The sequence below is a fragment of the Paramormyrops kingsleyae genome, chromosome 15, assembly GCF_048594095.1.
Source record: "Paramormyrops kingsleyae isolate MSU_618 chromosome 15, PKINGS_0.4, whole genome shotgun sequence".
Lineage (NCBI taxonomy): Eukaryota > Metazoa > Chordata > Actinopteri > Osteoglossiformes > Mormyridae > Paramormyrops > Paramormyrops kingsleyae.
Genome location: NC_132811.1, coordinates 27981088 through 28005300, shown reverse-complemented (window position 1 = coordinate 28005300; position 24213 = coordinate 27981088). Strand labels below are relative to the sequence as shown.

At 38.1% G+C, this 24213-nt stretch overlaps 1 protein-coding gene across 1 annotated transcript; it reads left to right on the top strand.

Annotated features, from left to right (window-relative positions):
• Positions 1–14853: 14853 nt before the first annotated feature.
• On the top strand, positions 14854–22635 carry LOC111846231 (uncharacterized). Its single transcript, XM_023816242.2, has 5 exons — positions 14854–15079; positions 16733–16778; positions 17501–17826; positions 18736–18843; positions 20121–22635. The coding sequence occupies exons 1-5, from the start codon at positions 15057–15059 to the stop codon at positions 20173–20175; spliced, it is 558 nt and encodes a 185-aa protein (XP_023672010.2). The 5' UTR covers positions 14854–15056; the 3' UTR covers positions 20176–22635.
• The last annotated feature ends 1578 nt before the right edge of the window (positions 22636–24213 follow it).

Sequence of the window (24213 nt, the reverse complement as noted above, 5' to 3'; positions counted from 1 at the left end):
TTTTGAACAGTACATTGATGACTCTGTGTACAAAGAAATGGCTATGTTCACAAACCAGCGTGAGGTCCTTTTGTCTGGAGCACCAATTAACACCACCCCTGAAGAGCTGAAGACATTTTTTGGAAGTTCTATCTACATGGCCTGTCTTGGTTATCCAAATATTCAGATGTATTGGGCCTCAAACACCAGAGTTCAAATAGTTCTACAAGCTAAGACAATCTATTAAGATCATCAATGACCTGGATGTTTCAGATGAGGAAAAAAGAAGAGACCTCTTGTGGAAGGTCAGGCCCCTTCTGAAAAAAGTGAGGAAAGGATGTTTGAGTCTTCCAAGAGCACAAAAACTGTCCGTTGACGAGCAAATGATTCCTTTTACTGGCCGCTGCCCAGTTCGCCAGTATGTTCCGGGCAAACCATACCCAACTGGATTGAAGGTGTTTGTCTTGGCCACACCAAATGGCATGGTCTTAGATTTTGTTGTGTACCAAGGCAAGACCACCTTCCCAATCACAGCAGGACAGGGCATCGGAGCACAAGCTGTTCTTCATTTGACTGAGTCCATTCCCAGAGGAACCCACTTGTTCTTTGACCGGTACTTTATGACTGTTGACCTTTTGAACACCCTGGTGGAGAAGGGGCTGACAGGAACTGGAACTCTGATGAAGAACAGAATTCCAAAGGAGTGCAACATTATAGGGGACCAGGCCATCAAAAAGAAAGGAAGAGGGACATCTGAGATGGTGGTCAGACGAAGCCCTCCTGAACTTGCTATCATTAAGTGGTTTGACAATAGGCTAGTGGTCATGTCATCCTCTGCCTATGGCATTGAGCCTCAAGACACATGCAATAGATGGTCTAAGAAGGACAAAAGGTATGTTCAGGTGTCAAGACCACTGGCAGTGGCTGAGTACAACAGCAACATGGGTGAGTTAGACATGGCCGACCAAATGCTAAGTTTCTACAGGATGGCCACTCGTACTCGGAAGTGGACGGTGCGTGTAATTTTGCACTTTTTTGATTTGGCAATCACCAATGCATGGCTTCAGTACAGGAATGATTACCAGCTTCAAGGGAAGAAACCACTGAAGTTTCTTGAATTCAAATTGCTCCTTGGTGAGCAACTGATTACCCATGGTCAAGCTGGAATCTCTAGTGAGAGTGAAGATGACTACACTCCCCCACGTCAAAAGTGGAAACCTCAGCCGAATGCATCCCTGAGACACTATGGAGCCATCCATCTTCCAGAAATGGTGGATGAAGCACATGCATCCAGGTGTCGCAGATCTGGATGTAACAGCAAAACATACGTGATGTGCACTAAGTGTAAGATCTTTCTCTGTGTTTCAAAGAAGGGGAATTGCTTCTTGAAATATCATACCCCATAAAAAAGAAATACATAAAATTTCCAAAATACAAACACCACACTAACAATGATGTGTTAGTTCCAGTCAAAGTTCATACTGATTCTTGATATTTTCTTTGTAATTTCCTTGTGTTCATGGTTCGTTTTCGGATATACTAACTTCTGTTGTCCAGTGTGGTGGACACAACATATTGTGAAAATAAAACTTGTCAGTATGCTCATTGCCTTTCAAACAATTGGAAAAAGGAAAAATAAAAATAATTTGAAAATATTTTTTTTCCTGGTAGTCAGGAGGATATTATTCATCTTTGCGCTGTTACGCGTCTGAATGATTTAAAACTGAGAGCCCCCCGCCACGAAATTTTCTTTATTGTTTGTAAGTACTTAAAGTTTTGTTTTTGTGTTAAATGCATATATACCGATATCGCATTAAAATCATATCTCAAACCCTCTTCTCTATCCCTTGCGGCTCTTTGAAAATCTTGTCAGACATTTAGGATAAAATGGCTCTTTGCTTTAAAAAGGTTGCCGACCTCCGGTTTTAGGTGTTAGATTCGCTACTGTTGAAGGAGTTTGATGTTCACTGGTACGGGAAACGGATGGTTCTAGTGTTAACTGCGCAGTTGCGCCTCTTACCATGCACCCTACATGAAGGCAGCGGCACATATGCTGATTTAGCGAATGTATTTTACTTTTTAATTTGCTAATATATATGTATGTTTCTGGGTTATTTTTGTTTAATGTGTACAATTATACAAAATCTGTTTTATTTGAATTTGTTAATTTGCAATCAAGATGTGGCGTCAGAGTGTGTTCAATGGAAAATTCACACAACGCAGGTAAACCACTGCGGTCAAGTTTCCGTGCTTTGCCGATACACGGTCAAATCATCCGTGTTTAAAATTCTTTAAAATATTGTTTCTAATAAAGTCCATGTAATTATGTCTTTCGTTATGTGTACAAAATAATCATGCATTGGTTAATCACAAATCATTTATTTTAAGTGAATTATGATTGAAATACTTCTTACATCCAGAAGGTGGCAGTAAGAAGAAGATTAAAATGATTCAGACTGCACATGCACAAACTCACTATCTTCCTTGTTTTTGGCGGATAACTTGCCAACGGTTTGAGAGAAGTAGGTGGACATTTTTCATTTGTAGTATTATTGAGCATGATTTAATTGTGTGTTTGTGATACAACACTCGTTCTATATTTCTGAAGTGCTTGTTTTTTAGAGAGCGGTGGGTCTGGCACATTATAGCTTATTGTTGCACGATAACGCTACGTTAACGTTAGGTCAGTCTGCTTTTATCCCGCCGAGATGTGGTTTGATGGGTAATTTTACTGTCATGTTCCTGTCTGAACTTTCAGATATCAAGCTTTATTTTACTGATGACATCCCATATTCCTTCTAACGTCAGTGCTTCATATTAAGCTTTCCATCGGCAAACTATATAGTGGGTTTTTTTTTTCACTGTGAAACAGGTACAGGAAATGCTAAGTGTTTTAAACAGCAAATTATATTGGGCTACTCGGTTACTAGAGGACCAAGAGTTAGCATGTACGGTAAGTTAGGTACTGAAATAAAGCACCGGTAGCTTTTGGCAAGCGCTGGAGCTGGCGTCATCAACAACGGGATCCTCCAGTGTTATGTTTTAACTAGACTGCATTTCCGCAGAGAAAATGCAAAGTGTGCATGCTCAAATGCAGCAGTCGTCTGACCCTTCATGTCCCCATAAACAAAGTTTTTGGCTGTCCCTGCTAAGTGTTCATAAACTTAAATCAGACATCTTGGAAAATCTGGCTCAGGAAATCATCAAGTGTTAGGCATATCCCTCAAACTTAGAAATTGAATATGTTGCTGAAGCTTTAATCAAAGCACATCCACGTTTGAGAGAACAGGGATCCTTCAGTGGTTTCTACGGCTGGAAAATAAGTCTTAAGTACAAGATGGCCAACTACAGGACAAAGCTTAGAAACTTGGGGTGTCCAGAACTGAGCATCAGTTCCCTCAAGCACAAACCTGCAGATAGATGTCAGCCTGCCTACGATGTCAAGAAACTGAGGAAAGCAGAGGTAAATTTTTAAGAACATAAGAACATAAGAACTATACAAACGAGAGGAGGCCATTCGGCCCATCGAGCTCGCTTGGGGAGAACTTAACTAATAGCTCAGAGTTGTTAAAATCTTATCTAGCTCTGATTTAAAGGAACCCAAGGATTCAGCTTGCACTACGTTATCAGGAAGACTATTCCATACTCTGACTACACGCTGTGTAAAGAAGTGCTTCCTTAAATCCAGTTTGAAATGTTCTCCCGCTAATTTCCACCTATGGCCACGAGTTCTTGTATTTGAACTAATGCTGAAGTAACTATTCGGTTGAACAGCATCCAAACCTGTTAGAATCTTATAGACCTGGATCATGTCCCCCCTCAGTCTCCTTTGCTTGAGGCTGAACAGGTTTAGCTCAAATAACCTTTCCTCGTATGACATTCCTCTAAGACCAGGAATCATTCTTGTGGCCCTACGCTGCACCTTTTCTAAGGCCGCTATGTCCTTTTTAAGATATGGTGACCAAACCTGTACACAATATTCTAGGTGAGGTCTCACCAAGGAATTGTATAATCTTAGCATTACCTCCCTTGACTTAAACTCCACACACCTGGAGATATACCCCAAAATCCTATTGGCCTTTTTGATTGCTTCCCCGCACTGGCGAGAATGAGACATGGAAGCATCAACATACACACCAAGGTCTTTCTCATAATCAGCTACCTTTATTTCAGTAGGTCCCATAAAATACCTGTACTTTATATTTCTGCTCCCTACATGGAGTACCTTACATTTGTCTATGTTAAATTTCATCTGCCAGGTGTCAGCCCAGTCACTAATTAAATTAAGATCCCACTGTAGCTGCTGAGCCGCTAGTTCAGTATCTGCTACACCACCCACCTTGGTGTCATCTGCAAATTTCACCAGTTTACTGTATATATTGGTGTCTATATCATTTATGTAAATTAGGAACAAAAGTGGTCCTAAAATTGAACCCTGCGGTACCCCACTATGAACGCAGGCCCACTGTGACATTGAGCCTCTTATAACTACTCACTGCTTCCTATCCGTTAACCAGTTATCAATCCAGGTCGCTACAGTTCCTAAAATACCTGTTGCTTTGAGTTTAAGTGAGAGCCTCTTGTGGGGAACAACATCAAAAGCTTTTGGAAATCTAAGTAGATGACATCATAGGCCTTCTTATCATCAACTTCCTGAGTAGCTTCCTCAAAAAACTCCAACAGATTTGTTAAACAGGATTACCTCTCCTAAATCCATGCTGGCTATCCCTCAAAATGTTATTTGAGTCCAGGTAATCTACCATTTTCTCTTTGATTATAGCCTCCATAACTTTACCAGTTATATATACAAGTTAGACTGATTGGCCTATAGTTTGACAAATTACTTCTATCCCCTTTTTTGAAAATGGGCGTTATGTTGGCATGCTTCCAATCAGAAGGTACCACACCTTCAGATAAGGATTTTTGAAACAGTAATGTTAAGGGTCGGCAAATAATATCCCTCATCTCTTTTAACACTATAGGTAAGATGCCATCAGGGCCCTGTGATTTATTTATTTTGAGCTTAGCTAGGCTTTGCAAAACATCAGCTTCAGTTATATATATATTAGTTATAGACGATGTTGGATTAGTAATAAGAACTGGTAAGTTACTAGTGTCCTCAACAGTGAATACCCGTGCAAAACTATCATTGAACTCATTTACTATGTCAATGTCGTTTTCAATTATAAGACCCTTACTATCCTGCAGATTAGTAATTTCAACTTTTAGAGCTCTTTTAGAGTTAAAATACTGGAAGAAACTTTTAACGTCATCCTTAGCCTCCAATGCGATCTTCCTTTCGACATTCCTTTTAGCTCGTCTAATGTCATTTTTTAATTCAGCCTGTAGATTTAGATACTCTTGCTTTATTATGTCATCATCAGTTATTTTCCATCTCTGGAACAAAGCCCTTTTCCTCCTTACTTTATACTTTATTTCCCTATTAAACCACCTAGGTTGCAATTTCCTAGATTTATTCTTGCTGGAAACAGGTATGAAGTCCTCTTGCACTTGTAATAATGTGCTTTTAAAAAATTCCCATGCCTCTTCAACAGTTTTGTTATTTAACTCCATCCAGTTCACAGTTTCTAGTTTTAATCTCATACAATTGTCCTCCTTATCCTGCTGGAGAGACCCAGGACAGCCTTCAAGGTGAAAGATTGGCATTGTTATCTGAGGTCAAGAAGAGACATAATGATAAAGTTGTCAATGAAAAGATGGCCAAGACCTTCGCATACAGGAGGCAGGAGGTCGTCAGAGACAAACCCATGGTCGCCGAATTCACGATCAGATGGTCAGGACTGTTCACCGTGGCATCGGTATGAAATGCTTCTTCAGCAATTTATTTTTTTATTTTTTTTGGCAATTCTGCTATATTGGATAGTGACAGTGTAGAGACAGGAAGGGCAGGGGAGAGAGCAGGGATGACATGCATCAAAAGGCCTGAGGTCGGATTTGAACCTCAGCTATAGTCAATACTTTTTGTCATTTGATACAATGTAACATATGAATGTTAATCATTTTGTGTAAAACATAACCATGGCACAGGAAGTACTATTGTTTAAAGCACTGCCTGTTTTTTGTACATTCGTGTGAGAGTATTTCTGTTTTAAATGTTAAATGTTTTAATAGGTACAAATAATGTTATTTGTGGAAATTATGTTTTCAGGTGGAAGCAGAATTTGTGAGGATCACTACTCGTCCCCTTGTCTCAAAGTTCCATGCACAGCTTGACCAACACACTGCCCAGCTCATCAAAGTGTTGAAGAAGAAAGGAGGCTCTGTAGGGAATAAAATCAGCAGAATTTTGGTCCCAATCACACAGGTATGTTTTGCTATCGGTAGAGAACATTATTTTAATTATTATAAGTTGATGCTAACTAATCAGTTTTAACAGTCAGAAACCCTAACCCCAATATTTATGTCTTTTTTTCTCTCTTAGAATCTTAGTTTAGTTTCTACCTGTAAAAAATCTAATCTTGAATAACTAATCTTGTTACTTTGTTAACATTTGCATGGAATGAGTTTCTTTAAACTTTTTTGGAAATCTAAATACACTCACTGAGTATTTGATTAGGCACACATGTGCAATCCAATACAACAGCTCTACCATACATTCTGCTTTTACTAAGCTTATACATGTTAATTTTTTGCTGAGAGTTGAATCTGGTCAACTGCACTTGGTTATATGTCTTGAAGATGTAAGCGTGCTTACAGATAACCGCATGGACTGAGAGGGACTTTATGTTCTTACCTCCCTAACTAAAAGTAACGTCACGGGTTGTATGAATACTGCTCGCTTCATGTGTGACAAGCCAGCAGCCGTTCAACCGGGCTTTGTAAGGTTGGTGAAGAGTGTGCGTAATTAAAAGACAAAGTTTTTGGCTGTCCCTAATAAGTGTACCGCCGCCTCTTCACCTCCACAAAATACAACCCTACATTACACAGGGACAGCCAAAAACTCATGACACGCTGGTACTGGGATTTCCATAGCGAATGTTTTTATCTTATTTTTACACAAATAGCACTTTTTGAAGTATCATGTGAAGATATTATTGGTGAAAAAGGTTTCAGCGCATGTAACAGTAGAATTTGTAGTTATGTACAGTGACTTGTATCTGTAAGTATGAGTTGTGAACTTGTACAGTGATTTTTATGTGTCAGTATGAGTTGTGTACTTGTACAATGATTTTTCACAGAATTTTTTTCACAAAAAATCTAAAAGTACTCATACTGACACATACAAATCACTGTACACCAGAGCATGTGAGCGGAGTGGAGCTGTGAGAATTTCCACTCCTCGCTCACTAGGCTGTTGGCTCCGTCCGTCTAATTCGCACTACGCCGCTCCGCTCAACACTGCTCCTCGCTCCACTAAAATTTCCTCCTGCTCCAGTGAAATCGCTCCACGCTCGCTCCAATTTAAAAGAGGGACAAATAATCTGCATGCCTAACAAATGTCACCTTAAACCGAAGCCTTATATCATAAAGAAATATGAGCAACGGCAACATTGCCACTCAGAAAATATTTATTTTTAAGCAACATATTAGGTATGTGAAGTGCGCGACCAACATGGCCGCCTTTTTTGTTCCAGATTCCTGTTCCACCATCGGGTCATCTGAGCGCTGGGTATACCCCGGAAAATACGCATTCTTATTGTATCGCATTGCGGAATTCCGCGGTATTCCCACTGATAACATAGATGGGGAACCCCTCTTCGTCCTCCGTTTTGAATTTTTCAATTCTGTGTACATTTAGACCTTTTCCGGTGTTGTGCCCTAATCTGCCCCCCTGCCACAGATTGCCTCCCCTGACGTCATCGCTCCATTTAAAGGCAAAGTCGCTTCTCCAGGGCAGCAGAAGCGAACGCTCGCTGTAAATTCATTTTCTTGCCTTAAACCCACTGAAAAAACTCAAATTAGTTGTTTATTATGCCTTTTTACATTATAACCTTAAGTTATCATTCACAACCTCCTGTAATTTGTCACGAATGTGACGGTAACTTTTTCATTAAAACGCTACAGTAATGCTTTTCCTCTCGACAATGCTCGTCTGTGCAAATACAGTCGCTTTCAATCGCAAAAAGGGACTGATTTAGTTGAAAGATATTTTTGACACTTTGTTGAATCCATTCTGCTGAAATTTTTCTTCTATTCTGTCGTCGTATAATATAATACGGCGTTTAACTTAATACTCAGCACCGTCACGCCTGGAAATGATCTAACATCGATCCACAGAACAAAAGTAATCAAAAGTCACCAAAATTTCACCACTCACTCTAAACCCCGTGTGTACATTACAGCTAACAAGTCGTATTGCAAATCGTCCATCCATAAGGAAAAGACTCTGGGGGGGGGGGCATTTTATAGCAGGCCACCCTGCCACAGAATGCCCCCCCCCTATCTAACTCTGGCTGGGAAACTACTACATGCACCAAACTTGCACCAGTTACTCATATGTATCTCTTATATATGCTGTATGAATTACTTTGGGCTGAGCCATAAGGAAAAGATTCTAGCTGGGGGGGCATTTTATAGCAGGCCACCCTGCCACAGAATGCCCCCCCTATCTAACTCTGGCTGGGACACTGCTACAAGCACCAAACTTGCACCAGTCACTCATATTTACCCCTTATTTATGCTGTATGAATTACTTTGGGCTAGACCATAAGGAAAAGATTCTAGCTGGGGGGCATTTAATAGCAGGCCACCCTGCCACATAATGCCCCCCCTATCTAACTCTGGCTGGGAAACTACTACATGCACCAAACTTGCACCAGTTACTCATATGTATCTCTTATATATGCTGTATGAATCACTTTGGGCTGAGCCATAAGGAAAAGATTCTAGCTGGGGGGCATTTAATAGCAGGCCACCCTGCCACAGAATGCCCCCCCTATCTAACTCTGGCTGGGAAACTACTACATGCACCAAACTTGCACCAGTTACTCATATGTATCTCTTATATATGCTGTATGAATTACTTTGGGCTGAGCCATAAGGAAAAGATTCTAGCTGGGGGGGCATTTTATAGCAGGCCACCCTGCCACAGAATGCCCCCCCTATCTAACTCTGGCTGGGACACTGCTACAAGCACCAAACTTGCACCAGTCACTCATATTTACCCCTTATTTATGCTGTATGAATTACTTTGGGCTAGACCATAAGGAAAAGATTCTAGCTGGGGGGCATTTAATAGCAGGCCACCCTGCCACATAATGCCCCCCCTATCTAACTCTGGCTGGGACACTGCTACATGCACCAAACTTGCACCAGTTACTCATATTTACCCCTTATTTATGCTGTATGAATTACTTTGGGCTAGACCATAAGGAAAAGATTCTAGCTGGGGGGGCATTTTATAGCAGGCCATCTTGCCACAGAATGCCCCCCCTGTCTAACTCTGGCAATTACTCATATTTATTCCTTATTTATACTATACAAATTACTTTGGGCTGGGATGTAAAGAAAGTTTCAACTCTGATTGGGACTGTAAGATATGTAAAAATAGAGAAAAAAACAGAATTTCATAAACTTTCTCAATAACTCTGTTTTTAATCAATAAGAATACAATTAACAGTAATGACAAAGAAAGAAAGAAAGAAAGAAAGAAATATGACATTTGTAATAAATAAAATTAGGTGGAGCAATTATTAGATTAACACAAATTAACAAAAAATGTAATCAAATTAAATGAAGTCAAATCAAATTAAATTAAATCAAATTAACACAACATTATGTGCAATAATTATTAAATTACGTAAAATTATGTTCTTATGTTCTTAAATTACGTAATTTTTTTTACATGATCTTCATGAGTGGGGAGGCACGAGATTCGCCATGGGGGATGCATGCATTGCACCCTACTGCCTAGTGGCTGGCCAGTATTCATGTGCATACTGGGCACAAGTAGTCCTTCTCCACTGAACACTGAACACAGGTAGATTAATGTTAACACCAAGCCTGCATTGCAGAGTGTAATCTGATTCATCAAAACAATTTTTATATACATTCTCTCTCTCTCTCTCTTACACACACACACACAAACATACATATTTATGTGTGTTTTAATTGCATTATTACACAAAGGAAAGTGGAGAGTGACAGCAAATGGTAGGAAGAGAGAGGGGTGAGATGACATGCAACAAGCGTCCCTCGAATATTTAATTTAATCACTACCACAATAGTAACACACACTGCCGAGATTGTCTGCAAAAACAAAAAGAGGTTGAATATTAACCTAGAAGTATTTTATAAACATTGAATACTAACAAATGTTTCTTAAATATTATTTCTACATATGATATTAAAATGCTACATTTAATTACGTTCTTTTTAATTCATGTCTGATTTAAACATAAAGGGATTATCTATGACCATCAAAAAAGAATCAGAATTACAGAATTGCTACTTTCTCTTACATTACAAAAACAAACTCCTGCTGAAAATAAAAGATTTAGGAAAGTTAGAAGAGATTTAGATAGAACTATAGAACAATAAAGTAATAAAATAAAATAAAATTTAAATAATAAAATAACCAATAAAAATAAAACCTATAGCAGCAATTATATTAACATTGGCATATATTAAACATGATTTGCATAGTACCTGGGTTGTTACAGCAAACATATACACAGTGTACATGGTTATTTAAGGTGATTGTGCTTAGGTTTGTGGTTTGAGTGATCAGATATGTGAGTTAAACAGTTTTATTGTGACCAGCAGGAATGATTTCCTGTGTCTCTCAGTTGTGCAGCGTGGAAGTTTTAGCCTGTTGCTGAATGAGCTCCTGTGGCTGCTCAGCATATAGTGGAGCAGGTGTGAAAGAAAGTCCAGTATTGTCCTTATTTTGAACAATGTTCTCCTCTCCAACACCTTATTGAAAGAGTCCAGTTCCACTACCACAACTTGGCTGGCCTTCTTAATTTACCATTTACCATCTTGTTGAGTCTGTTAATGTCCATGACCCTCAGGCTGCTGCCCCAGCAGACAACAGCATACATGATGGCACTGACCACCACAGACTCGTAGAACATCCGCAGTATCGTCCAGCAGATGTTGAAGGACCTTAGCAGTCTCAGAAAATAGAGATGGCACTAGCCCTTCCTGTAAACAATGTCCACATGTTTAGACCAGATTCCTGGAGGAGGGTGGTGGCTATATCCAGTCTCATTTTCTTTTTCTTTCTTTCTTTCTTTCTTTCTTTCTTTCTTTGTCATTACTGTTAATTGTATTCTTATTGATTAAAAACAGAGTTATTGAGAAAGTTTATGAAATTCTGTTTTTTTCTCTATTTTTACATATCTTACAGTCCCAATCAGAGTTGAAACTTTCTTTACATCCCAGCCCAAAGTAATTTGTATAGTATAAATAAGGAATAAATATGAGTAATTGCCAGAGTTAGACAGGGGGGGCATTCTGTGGCAAGATGGCCTGCTATAAAATGCCCCCCCAGCTAGAATCTTTTCCTTATGGTCTAGCCCAAAGTAATTCATACAGCATAAATAAGGGGTAAATATGAGTAACTGGTGCAAGTTTGGTGCATGTAGCAGTGTCCCAGCCAGAGTTAGATAGGGGGGGCATTATGTGGCAGGGTGGCCTGCTATTAAATGCCCCCCAGCTAGAATCTTTTCCTTATGGTCTAGCCCAAAGTAATTCATACAGCATAAATAAGGGGTAAATATGAGTGACTGGTGCAAGTTTGGTGCTTGTAGCAGTGTCCCAGCCAGAGTTAGATAGGGGGGGCATTCTGTGGCAGGGTGGCCTGCTATAAAATGCCCCCCCAGCTAGAATCTTTTCCTTATGGCTCAGCCCAAAGTAATTCATACAGCATATATAAGAGATACATATGAGTAACTGGTGCAAGTTTGGTGCATGTAGTAGTTTCCCAGCCAGAGTTAGATAGGGGGGGCATTCTGTGGCAGGGTGGCCTGCTATTAAATGCCCCCCAGCTAGAATCTTTTCCTTATGGCTCAGCCCAAAGTGATTCATACAGCATATATAAGAGATACATATGAGTAACTGGTGCAAGTTTGGTGCATGTAGTAGTTTCCCAGCCAGAGTTAGATAGGGGGGGCATTATGTGGCAGGGTGGCCTGCTATTAAATGCCCCCCAGCTAGAATCTTTTCCTTATGGTCTAGCCCAAAGTAATTCATACAGCATAAATAAGGGGTAAATATGAGTGACTGGTGCAAGTTTGGTGCTTGTAGCAGTGTCCCAGCCAGAGTTAGATAGGGGGGGCATTCTGTGGCAGGGTGGCCTGCTATAAAATGCCCCCCCAGCTAGAATCTTTTCCTTATGGCTCAGCCCAAAGTAATTCATACAGCATATATAAGAGATACATATGAGTAACTGGTGCAAGTTTGGTGCATGTAGTAGTTTCCCAGCCAGAGTTAGATAGGGGGGGCATTCTGTGGCAGGGTGGCCTGCTATTAAATGCCCCCCAGCTAGAATCTTTTCCTTATGGCTCAGCCCAAAGTGATTCATACAGCATATATAAGAGATACATATGAGTAACTGGTGCAAGTTTGGTGCATGTAGTAGTTTCCCAGCCAGAGTTAGATAGGGGGGGCATTATGTGGCAGGGTGGCCTGCTATAAAATGCCCCCCCAGCTAGAATCTTTTCCTTATGGTCTAGCCCAAAGTAATTCATACAGCATAAATAAGGGGTAAATATGAGTAACTGGTGCAAGTTTGGTGCATGTAGTAGTTTCCCAGCCAGAGTTAGATAGGGGGGGGGCATTCTGTGGCAGGGTGGCCTGCTATAAAATGCCCCCCCCCCCAGAGTCTTTTCCTTATGGATGGACGATTTGCAATACGACTTGTTAGCTGTAATGTACACACGGGGTTTAGAGTGAGTGGTGAAATTTTGGTGACTTTTGATTACTTTTGTTCTGTGGATCGATGTTAGATCATTTCCAGGCGTGACGGTGCTGAGTATTAAGTTAAACGCCGTATTATATTATACGACGACAGAATAGAAGAAAAATTTCAGCAGAATGGATTCAACAAAGTGTCAAAAATATCTTTCAACTAAATCAGTCCCTTTTTGCGATTGAAAGCGACTGTATTTGCACAGACGAGCATTGTCGAGAGGAAAAGCATTACTGTAGCGTTTTAATGAAAAAGTTACCGTCACATTCGTGACAAATTACAGGAGGTTGTGAATGATAACTTAAGGTTATAATGTAAAAAGGCATAATAAACAACTAATTTGAGTTTTTTCAGTGGGTTTAAGGCAAGAAAATGAATTTACAGCGAGCGTTCGCTTCTGCTGCCCTGGAGAAGCGACTTTGCCTTTAAATGGAGCGATGACGTCAGGGGAGGCAATCTCTGGCAGGGGGGCAGATTAGGGCACAACACCTGCAGCATACAGGATCGTCACGGGCTAAAAATCCTGAAATCTGCTGTATGTTCATCAGTGATTTGTTGCATCAATATGCCATGATATTAGGGAAATATCTTAAGATGTGAAAAAGATTATTATATCCACTGAGTCGCATTTAATTAAGCAGAAGATAAGAGATATTCACATGGTCACGTGACCTAAACCAACAGCGGCGCCTGTTGATACACCATTCCAGTCTTCACCTTGTATCAATTTTATTTCAGACTAAGGACATACTTGGAATATATATTATTCTTTCAGATTGAAGAATATAAAGAGATACACCTTCCCTGAAAGTTTCATTGAGATATCTTGATTATTAAGGAAACTACAAGCGTTTTTATATAAAAAGTTAGGTATTTGGTCACAGCTATTTTCTACACACATTCCATTTTAAAAAATAGGGCTAATTAGCGAACTTCTTTTGCCAATATTTTCCTTATTTGTTAAGATATCTGAGTGATTTTGGTGTCATTGTCTTTGTTTATTCAAGCTTCATTTAATTTGGTTGAGTTTTAAATTTTTCTTCACATACCTAAACATATTTAGGCAACAACGGACACGCTTGGCAATGGTATTCCACACAAAAATAGGCTTAAAAATAAAGGAATCAATGGTCTTAATAGTCTAAAGAATATACAGGCTAAGCATCTACGTTTCAAATTCCTCAATTTTTTCTGTTGATGCTGCTGCTGCGTCTCTATAAAATAAAATTTCACTAACAGCGTTACGTGAAATTTAAAAAATCCTATTAGACCTACTTTGAATGACAAAACAAATTTATTTGATTACCAATATTTACTAATATAGGCTTTTATACTTTAATTTATAGACTTGATATACTACAACCATATAAAACTTGCTCACGTTTTGCTCTGGCTTCCGTCTGTTCGCATAAAACACTCTCGTGTTTCTGAGAAAAATTATTCCAAAGTGAATCTTTACTCACTGAAACAGTTTCACCACCTTGTTATTCTTGTTCTACATTATTGTCATCTATACGTTTGATAAGAATATTACACTTGTATGATCTATCAGTTTCCTTTGTGAAATAGTTTGCGAATTCCATCTCGGCCAATTTCTGTAATAGTCTTGATAATTGTACAGATGAATTCTGGGTAGATTTGGGCACGCCTCAGAATCGTAGTGTGAGCGGTATTGGAAAATTGGAGCGAGACAGAGCGACCGCTCCAGCCTTAATTAAAAAAACCGCTCCTCGCTCACGCTCCGCTCCGCTCACATGCTCTGCTGTACACAATTACAAATTCTACTGTTACAGGCACTCAAACCCTTTTCACCAATAATGCCTTCATAATCATGCTATTTTCATTAAGGGAAACCGGAAAGGCAAAAGTTAATCTTTGGAATTCTACAAAATCTGTGATTTCATAGATTGGTTGTGTCCTGTCTTTCTCCGGTATGTAAAGGATACTGACGGTACTGCTGTACAGAGGGAGCTTGAGCAATTTAACTTTGGCATCTACAGCGTCGAAGTCGAGTGAGGTGATGCCACCACTCCACCAGCTGATGTTGGAATAGTGATCGGGGCTGTTGAAGTTCTGCATGACCTGGGAGACGTCACCTCTGCATGTGCACTCTTAATGGGTGTGATATATGCACTGAACTTCAGTTATCCTATGGAACTGAAAGCCTTCTTTGAAGTACTTCAGAAGCTCTTCCTTCAACTGGATGCTAGCAGACTCTCAACCAAGGTACAGATGCTCAAGAACAAACTGTATGAATGATCGAAACAGAATGCTGCAACACGAGCTGACTTGTTTGTAAAAATGTTAATTTTTCCTTCCATTGTACTAAATTAAAAGTTGACAGCAGCACGTTTATTGTTATGGTTTGACTATTACAAAAAAAATTGAGAACTACAAGCCTGTTTTATTGTTACACAATAACATTGAAGAATCAAAATTGTTTATGCTGCTTCGAGGTGGTTTATAATTGTTAATGTTGGGTAGCAATGCAACACAAGTTGACATTTGTTAATATAATTACATTTCAGGGTATTCCCTCTACAATATTAAAATATTCCCTTCCCTGCTCGCCTTCGTACCGTAGCGTGACACATACAATTTCGTGGGACCTGTTGACAAAATAATTTTAATTAAAGTCAAAGTTTAATTTTTGTGAGTGTAATAAGTGGAGACGTCTAAGATGTTGAACAATAATACAAGTAGCCAACATGGTTTTTTTTTGTTTTTTTTTTGCTATTTCAGGACAAAATTTGTTCAACTTTTACTGTATCATATTCAAGAAAAGGCACTTTGAAATCCATGTTATTGTATGTTATTAAAGTTTGACAGGCTATTTCTCAGAATTTTCTCATAAGGTATAAACAAGTCTTATACCTTCTCAAAAGCAAGGTCCTAGGCTGTGTCCAGACAAAAATTGGTCAAGTTGTATTGTAACATTTAAAAAATGTACTTTCAATCCATTATTTTGTGTTATGAGCCATTTCTCAGAATTTTCCCTTATTGTATATAAAAAGTGTTACAGCTTCCGAAAGGTAAGGTCCCAACCTAAATTTGAACGAACTTTGGTCAAAATTTACTGTACCATCTTCAAGAAACTGCAGTTTTAAATCTATGGTTTTATGCACATTTGCTTATGTGAGCCAAGTCTGACAGGCCATATCTCAGAATTTTCCGAAAATGTATAAACAAGTCATAGAGCTTCTGAAAAGCAAGGTCCACTGTTATTATCCAGTTAAAATTTGCTCACTTCAAGAAAATGTACTGTGAAATTTTTTTTGTTTTTTTTTTGTTTTTGTTTTGACTGGGCAAAGAATTGATAAGACCTCAAGTCCAAAGTGCCATTTCTTGAAAATGATAAAGGAAAATTTGAACAAATTTTGCCTGGAAATAGCCTTGGACATTGCGTTTCAGATGCTACATGATTTGTTTAGACATTTTGGGAAAGTAATAAAAATATTGTATTAAAATGCATCCTGTGCTTCATACATATGAGCATTAATCCTTTTCATATGTGCGCAATTTCTTGTCAGTTTTGTCTGTCATGCTTAACCTTTCCATGCCACTAGCTTGTATGTGAAATTGTATTATAATGGTGCATTACTATCAAACGCATATAAACATCCCTGTCTGCAGAATACCATTTCTTACATCTAGTGCCCTCCAAAAGGCAAAAAAACATGTGTTAGTGCAGTATTTGTTAGAAAACATAGGGGGTAATTCCGAGCACTTCTGGCAGCTTAAGGAGAATTAAGCAACACCAAAGAATAGGCGGAGTCCTGCCTTTTAAATTGTTAAACTGAAGTTACATAAAACAACACCCATTTGGCTGAATGAAATCCTGTTTTTGAACATAAAACCTTTTACTCTTGTTCTTCACAGCTTTGTTGAACTGAAGGCCATCTGCAGAAAAAAGCAGTATATGACGGTAAGTACTCGATTAGATGACATTTTAAAAATCTATTAACGTGATTTCAAATCACATAACAGAACTTTTAAATGAAAATATTAGAGTAGTTTAATGATTAGGCCTAAAATATCTCGGATACTTTATGAAGTATCAATCTAAACTGTACTGGAGAGTGAATGTACTGGAGACTGTGATAAATTTAAAACAAGACTTTCATATGCAATGAGCTATATTTGAGTTCTAAAATATGTTGGATTAAATCAACATTATTACTTGAATAAATAATTATTCTTTATTCATTCCTTTTCTACACCCACTTCTCCTCTGGGATACACTCTGGATCCCTGCGACCCTGAATTTTTTAAAAATATTTTCCATATGCCTACATATGTTAATATTTATATATATATATATACATGTGTGTATATATATGTATATATCTATATTTTCATTTATATGTGTATGTATATATATATAAATATAAATGAAAATATAGATATATACATATATATACATACATGTATATATATATATATATATATATATATATATATATATATATATATATATATATATATATATATATAAATGAAATACCTTAAATTTAAGTAGTGTTGGGCAAGTAAAGAAGGCTTCTGAGTATACATACATTAAAGCTCACTCCATGGGACAAACCAAATTAAAGTGTAAATTTGTCGCAATTTCCCTCCACAATCCCTAACCCCATCACCCCACTACAGGCAGTTGACGTGATGGTACTTTACGAAGATAATGAGTGCAGTGTGTGCTACCTACCCTATTCCCGGCACGAGCGTGTACCTCGGGTCCTGTACTGTGAACATACCTTCTGTGGACCCTGCTTGGAGCAGCTGGCCCAGCCTAAAGATGGTCTGTTGTCTGTGTGCTGCCCACTTTGTCGACGGATAACTTGTGTGACTGGAGAGCATGGGCTGCAAGCTACACTGTGGGTCAATTCTGATCTATGGGAGCAGATCTCTGAGAATAAGGAGGAAGAAGGAGAGCATGTTAAGCAAATCCTTCTAGAACATGCTTCAAGTGATGAATGGTAAGCTTTTTCTCTCTGTGACCATCTCCTAGCCCAATATATAAATGAGATATTGTATTGAATTCCTTTCAAGTTGCATACCAAGCTGTAGGAGTGGGCGATATTACCAAAATGTCATATCACAATGTTTTTGGTTATAGCAACCCACAATATATATCATGAAGTTTTTGGACTGTAGGCTGTGTAGTAGCCTAATGTTGACCATTTAACTTTAACCAGCAAGACTATCCTTACAAGAACATTGCTTGTAGCATTATAAAAATAAACCTAATTATTATGGTGTGTAAAAGACTACACATATGCGACGTGGCCCAGCTGACTCATGACAGCAAAAGAGTTTTTAAATTATTTTTAATATTAAACTTTCAGAAGTTTAGTGTATAGATGAAAACGATTGGTTATATTGTCCCCTCCAGTATGAACGGTAAAATATTTGCAAATTACAGTAAATTGGTCAACGTCGGATTTCGGCTATACAAACAATTACCACACAATCAAAGTAGAAACTTTTTTGGAACATATTCTTCCTAATCCATGCTGCACATATCTGTAGCCGACCCATCTATGGACTGTGCGTTGTTTACCATATGCCACAAGTACAATATTTTTAGCAGTTCAATTGTATATAATATGTATATAATAATAGTTTTGTTTCACATAGGTCTGTTTTTGTTGTATTACTACTGTAACTGGGTATTCATTGGAAGCTCATGTTAGTTGTGCTTATAGCTAGTCAACTCCTTGTCATAGTTACCATTACCAATTAATCATTCTGTTACTCAATTTTGTGAATGACAGGCATGGACACAGTGGTAGCTGTGGGCCATTTTGAAAGATGTACCAGCCTTGACATTTTATTCACACTATACCTCTGAAACACTCTCCATCTTTATTTGCATTTGTTGACAGGCCTTCCACTAAAAACTCCATGCCCAAGCTCAGACTTCCCACCTTCCTGAAGAAATTCAGTCTTACCAAGCAGCAGCAGCAAGAGACAGTTTTGCCAACCTCAAATGTGTGAGTCTTTCTTTCCCAGTTTCTGGCTGTGTTGTTTTTATCAATAGAGGTGTTTTGTAATACTGTGCCCGTATGTGTCAAGCCAGTTTGAAAATATGTGCAATAATGTTGCATAATATTAGTCATACACTCATTATCCTGCATTAAGGTATTCTCAAATTCCATTTGCCCAATAAATTGTGAAAATCCTCACATTGTAATTTTTTCTTCACCTGTAACATAATTTCTATTTTCTTAATTAATTACAAGTTTTTTTTATTATTATATATTTAGCTTAGGGAGATTTACAATGAGTATAAATGATAAAAAAACAGGGAAAAAAAACACAACAAAGAACAATAAATCACAAAATATAACATAAACAAGAAATCACAAAATACTTACATAACCTAAAGAACTATAATTTGAATTAACTTTTATAGTTCTGTAAATATATAATGATGCAATTCAGGTGAATAACCTTTTTTCATCCATTTAGTCTGAATGAAATTTTGTCATACAAAACATGTTACAAAATAATGAAAAGTGAAAAATAATTTGAAGCTTCAGAAGAGGATAAAAATGCATATGTACATTTTTATGTAGAATACAGTATTACAATTATATGTGAAAGTTTGATAAAAAATAATTCTGTTAAAGTCCTAATTGAAAGAACTGCATGAGGTGTCAAATACAAAACAATAACACTATAAGAAACATACACAAATATTGTATTTCAGTCATTACACACGTCATGAAACAAACAAGCAGATTTCATGAGGCATGTTGGGTTCTTGACTTACATGCTTCAGACATTTCTTTGCATTCACATTAATTTCAGTTTAGTTTTTGCCCATACAACTAATTATTTTGATACTGGTTTCCTAGTAAGGAGCAAATAGTAGGCAGATTTTTCATGTGTTTAACAAGAACTTGGAGGAATTTGAAAGGTTTCCTCCAGAAAGCACACCTAGTTCACTAGTGCACTGCCACCTCTTCCCTTTTTCAGCTACCGCCTCCTCACCTTAATTTTTTGTTTGTTGTGTGACCATGTGCAGTGTAGTGATCTCAACTCAATTTATAGTTCTTTTTTCCTTCCTTGAAATGAATGGTTATTATGTCTCCAAGATTTTACGATCTTACAAACTGATTTCCTGGAACGCATGAGTCTAGCAGTGTGGTACTATAATTGGATTTTGTTTTTATATTATGTGTACTTTCCATCTCAACTTTGATTCATGAGTTGAAGTCAGTGACTGGCAAATGTAACACTGAGCTTGCCGTTTCTTCCCTGACAGAGAGATGAAATCCTGGCGCAGACTCTCGGCAGAAGAAATGGTCTACAGAAATTAAGACTTAGACAGCCCCAAAAGTCTTTTTATGGCTCTGATAGTTTTTTTCTTTGTTTTATATGGGTATTTTAGATATATTTTTTCAAAGAATTTTGGAAAATGTGTTCAAGGTGAAGGAGTTATACTTGTGTTTGGTAACATTTTATAATGCTTTGGGACCAGTTTTATGATGCAAAAGTGGGAACTGCGGAGAAGTGTCACACTTGAGCAAGCCTTTTAAGACATTAGCTCCAGAGATACTGGCTAATCCTGCTCTCCAATCCTCACCTGTATGTCACTCTGGACAAAAGTGGCTACCAAATGAATGTAGTATAGTAATAGTGTAGAGCTGCTGCTGTAGTACTTGAGTCAGCTGTCCTCTTAGAGCAGATGTCTTTCCTTCTCTGTCTTCAAGGACCTTTTTGAAAATATTCAAAGCATCTTGTTGAGAGATACTCAAAACATACACAAAACTGTTATGATTTGTTTAGATAAAAAAGTTATGTTTTAAATCTGCTGTCCTTTGAATGTGTAAACCCAGGGGTGTCAGACTCCAGTCCAGGAGAGTTGGAGCTCTGCACATTTTTGGGTTTTCCGACACTTAATAACCTGATTCAAATTCTTGTGCTAATTATCACACAGCTCTTGAACTGAATCATTTGTGATGGAACAGGGAAAGAGCTAAGCTACACAGGCCTCCGGGAATGGAATTTGACACCCCTGTCTAAACCTGTGTCCTTATATATCCAGCCATCAGTGTTACTAAGTAGCTTTGTGAGTGTATGTGCAATTTATAAATGAGGTATTCCCATGGTTCTGTTTTTGCTCATCACATTGGTTCAAATAGCACAGAGATGCTTTTTAGTCATTTTTAATCACAGATTATATAAAATCAAAATGCAAATTGACATTCATATATATGCAGTGCATTTATGTAACATTGCATGCAGTGCACACAAATTTGTATCCATATTCATATTTGCATGAATTGTGAGTTGGGTTGAGCTTCCCAAAGGAGAGATGGATAGAAAAGGAGGGAGAAGTAATAATAAACTTGCTGCACATTTGCAACAAAAATTGATAAAAGTACTTATGGTTGGACTAAGGTGTGATAAGTTTCCTCTAACCATTAGGAAGTATATGTTGTTGACGGGAATATTTCAGAGTTTTCTGACCCTGCAGGCTTGGGAAGAACAGGATTGGGCAGGTCAAGTCTCAACTAGGTAACAGTAGCAGTTAGAGCAAAATACTCACAGATACTGAGCTGTTTGTTTCACAGCAACACACCCAATATGTGTGAGCTGTATCATTGCTAATCTGCTCACCTGCATGCTGGATGAATATGAGATGAAGTGAAATGTAACACAAATCATTATTATTCCTAAATTCAGTTTGAACAACATTAAATTACAAATTACTGTTTCCTTTTGAGTTATTGGAGAGAAAATAAAAAAGAGAAACCTATGGGCTGAATCCTCCCATATTTTTTTCCACAGAACTTGTTCTACCAGAACACAGTAACATGTTTGTTTAGCAACCAAAACTTCTTGACTTCAGGGTTGAACAAAGCATACATATGAATCAGGTAATATTAGTTAATCACAATTCAGAGATTTGTCATTGGTATATTACTCTCTGGTGTCACTAATTTCAATAAGTAGTCGGTTTTTTTCTTCAACACCTAAACACTGTTGTGCAATTTATTTTGAGTCATCAGTACAGGCTAGTAAGGTAACACCCACAAGCTCAATGACTGTTTATACCATGGAAAACCTCATTTGGGAAATCGGTGAATCCTGCAAACTTTTCTTTTTGTGACACATCAAAATTGATATTTGACACTTAAACCAGTATTATTTTAATTTTGTTTCTTTTTTTTTGTTTAGTTTTTATTTTTATATCCATTTGGAATGCAGTTTAGTTTGAGTAAGTTTTCAGTGTGTTTTTATTAGTTTAAATATATATTTCTATGTAGTTGTTATTTATATTAAGTTTAAGTTTTACTATGTTAAGTTTTGGTGTGTAACAGCATTGCATTCTCTGGAAAGTCTCGTAATTTAATTTGCGCTATGACCAATATTTTCTGTGACATAACAGTAAGAACTGTAAGAGATACATTAGTAGTACATACAGAGTCCTGGACAGAATCCTTTTTTTCCCCCATGTACATTTATCTAATTAACATTTAACTGACACTTTTATCCAAAATACATTTTATATATGCTCCCTGGGATTTGAACTGTACTAGCCTACAATAGTACTATAAGCGTACTATTGTAAATTGTGCTTTAGTTTAACATGCCCATAAAAAACTCAAGCATGGGACGGGTGCAAACTCAAAATCCTCACATTTCACAAACGACTTAATTGCACAACTCTACTGACATATTCCTTTTGCACAATAAAATAAAGTTTTATATAGTATATAAACAGGATTAGCTACAGTCAACAAGAACAGTATTCAAATAAAAAATCTTAAGTATTTTTAACTCTTGGCTCGTTCACTTAGAGTATATCAATTGCACAAAAGAATAAGGGATATTGCCAAACAAGTAACTTTATCTTGCCTGATGGCAGAATTCAGATTTTGAGTGGTTAAATATTGCTTGACTTCCCACATTCAAAAGGTCAAATGTTATCTGCTTTCAACCTTCCCTTAAGTGCCACTAAGCGGCATCACTTCAATTTTGGGGAGATTTGTCTCATACCTGAATAAGTTTTAGGTCATCACCCATATAATGCCTGTAGGATCACACATGCACATATCACAGGGCCTAAATTCCAGGTGGCCTGAGACAAGGCCGAGCCTGGGACGAGAGGCACCAAAGGGGGGTTACACACATAAACACACACACACAGATATCAAGGGAGGCTAGCACTCCAACTTTTATTGCCTAAAGATTTAGGGACCTACAGACAAGCAGAGTGGACTTCACGGACAGGGGTCCCTCGACTTGGCACACAACCCCCTCCCCATACATTCTGCCTTACATTTCACTCACCCAACAGACAAACACCCTAAAGGAAATTTCATTTAAGTTTGGCTTTTGTATACCCTGTATATTGATTTACTCACAACTACTAGTCTCAATATACAGATTTTGTATATTGTGTAAGGTTATGTTTGTATGTGTCCTTAGACAATCTCAGTGTTTTGTGTGCCACCCTTATAACCATGTTCACGGAGTATCACCTATTTCACCCCTTTGCACTTGAACACATATAAATTTAAATAAATAAATGTTAAAAGAACTGAATTAAGGTGTATCTTATCCATTCTGGAGAAGATGAATTGGCACAAGCCACACCAAACAAAATATGTTGTTTCCAGATGTGCAACTTATATTGAATTTACCACAAACTAACGGCCACGCCTATCTATGGATAAGATGTGCTGTTTGTAATAGGAATATTCGATGCAATATCCGCACAAAGTGTAACATCTGTTGAGGTGCAACCCAAAACCCCTGTATCCTATACTGATGTGAATCAGTCACATAGATACAATAATTAATTGTTTAATCAATTAATGCAGATGGTATGAGGTATGTACCTGTGAAGCTGGTATGGCATGTTTGGTGTCAAACTGATGGAAAATCACTCCTGATTCTAAATCTGGTCAGTGATTACCATAAAAGTGGATGTATCAAAAGTTATAACAGCTTAATGAAAATCATCAGTAAAGGTAGAATCAGTCGGGCCATAAATCCCTAAAGGACTGATACAGACCCCCTTCCGAAAGCCCGCCAAATGGATGGTCAGCCATTGGGCCAGGATTCGAATTCCTGGTCATCCCTATTCATGAACCTTAGACCATAAAAACCTGGACCTCAGAACAAAGCAGAGCAGAGAACACCCAGCAGCCGTACAGAAAAGACCATCAGCCCGGGAGCAGAGAAGCCCACCAGAAACCCTCCGGTGAAGGCCCAGCTGAACAGAGAACAGCACCCAAGACAAGGCTTCACCAGGAGAGAGAATCCAAAGGGGCTCCACTCCACTGCTTCAAACGCCGCGCCTTCCTGAGTGCCATCGGCTCAGCAGCTCTGCCATCAACTGCCAA

What these genes read in the sequence shown, in the direction of transcription:
- LOC111846231 (XM_023816242.2), top strand. Translation starts at nt 15,057, where the DNA reads ATGCTAGCAGACTCTCAACCAAG. An exon ending in GAAAAAAGCAGTATATGACG is followed by an intron (nt 16,779 to 17,500) that starts GTAAGTACTCGA and finishes ACCCCACTACAG; the next exon opens with GCAGTTGACGTGATGGTACT. An exon ending in GTTTTGCCAACCTCAAATGT is followed by an intron (nt 18,844 to 20,120) that starts GTGAGTCTTTCT and finishes CTTCCCTGACAG; the next exon opens with AGAGATGAAATCCTGGCGCA.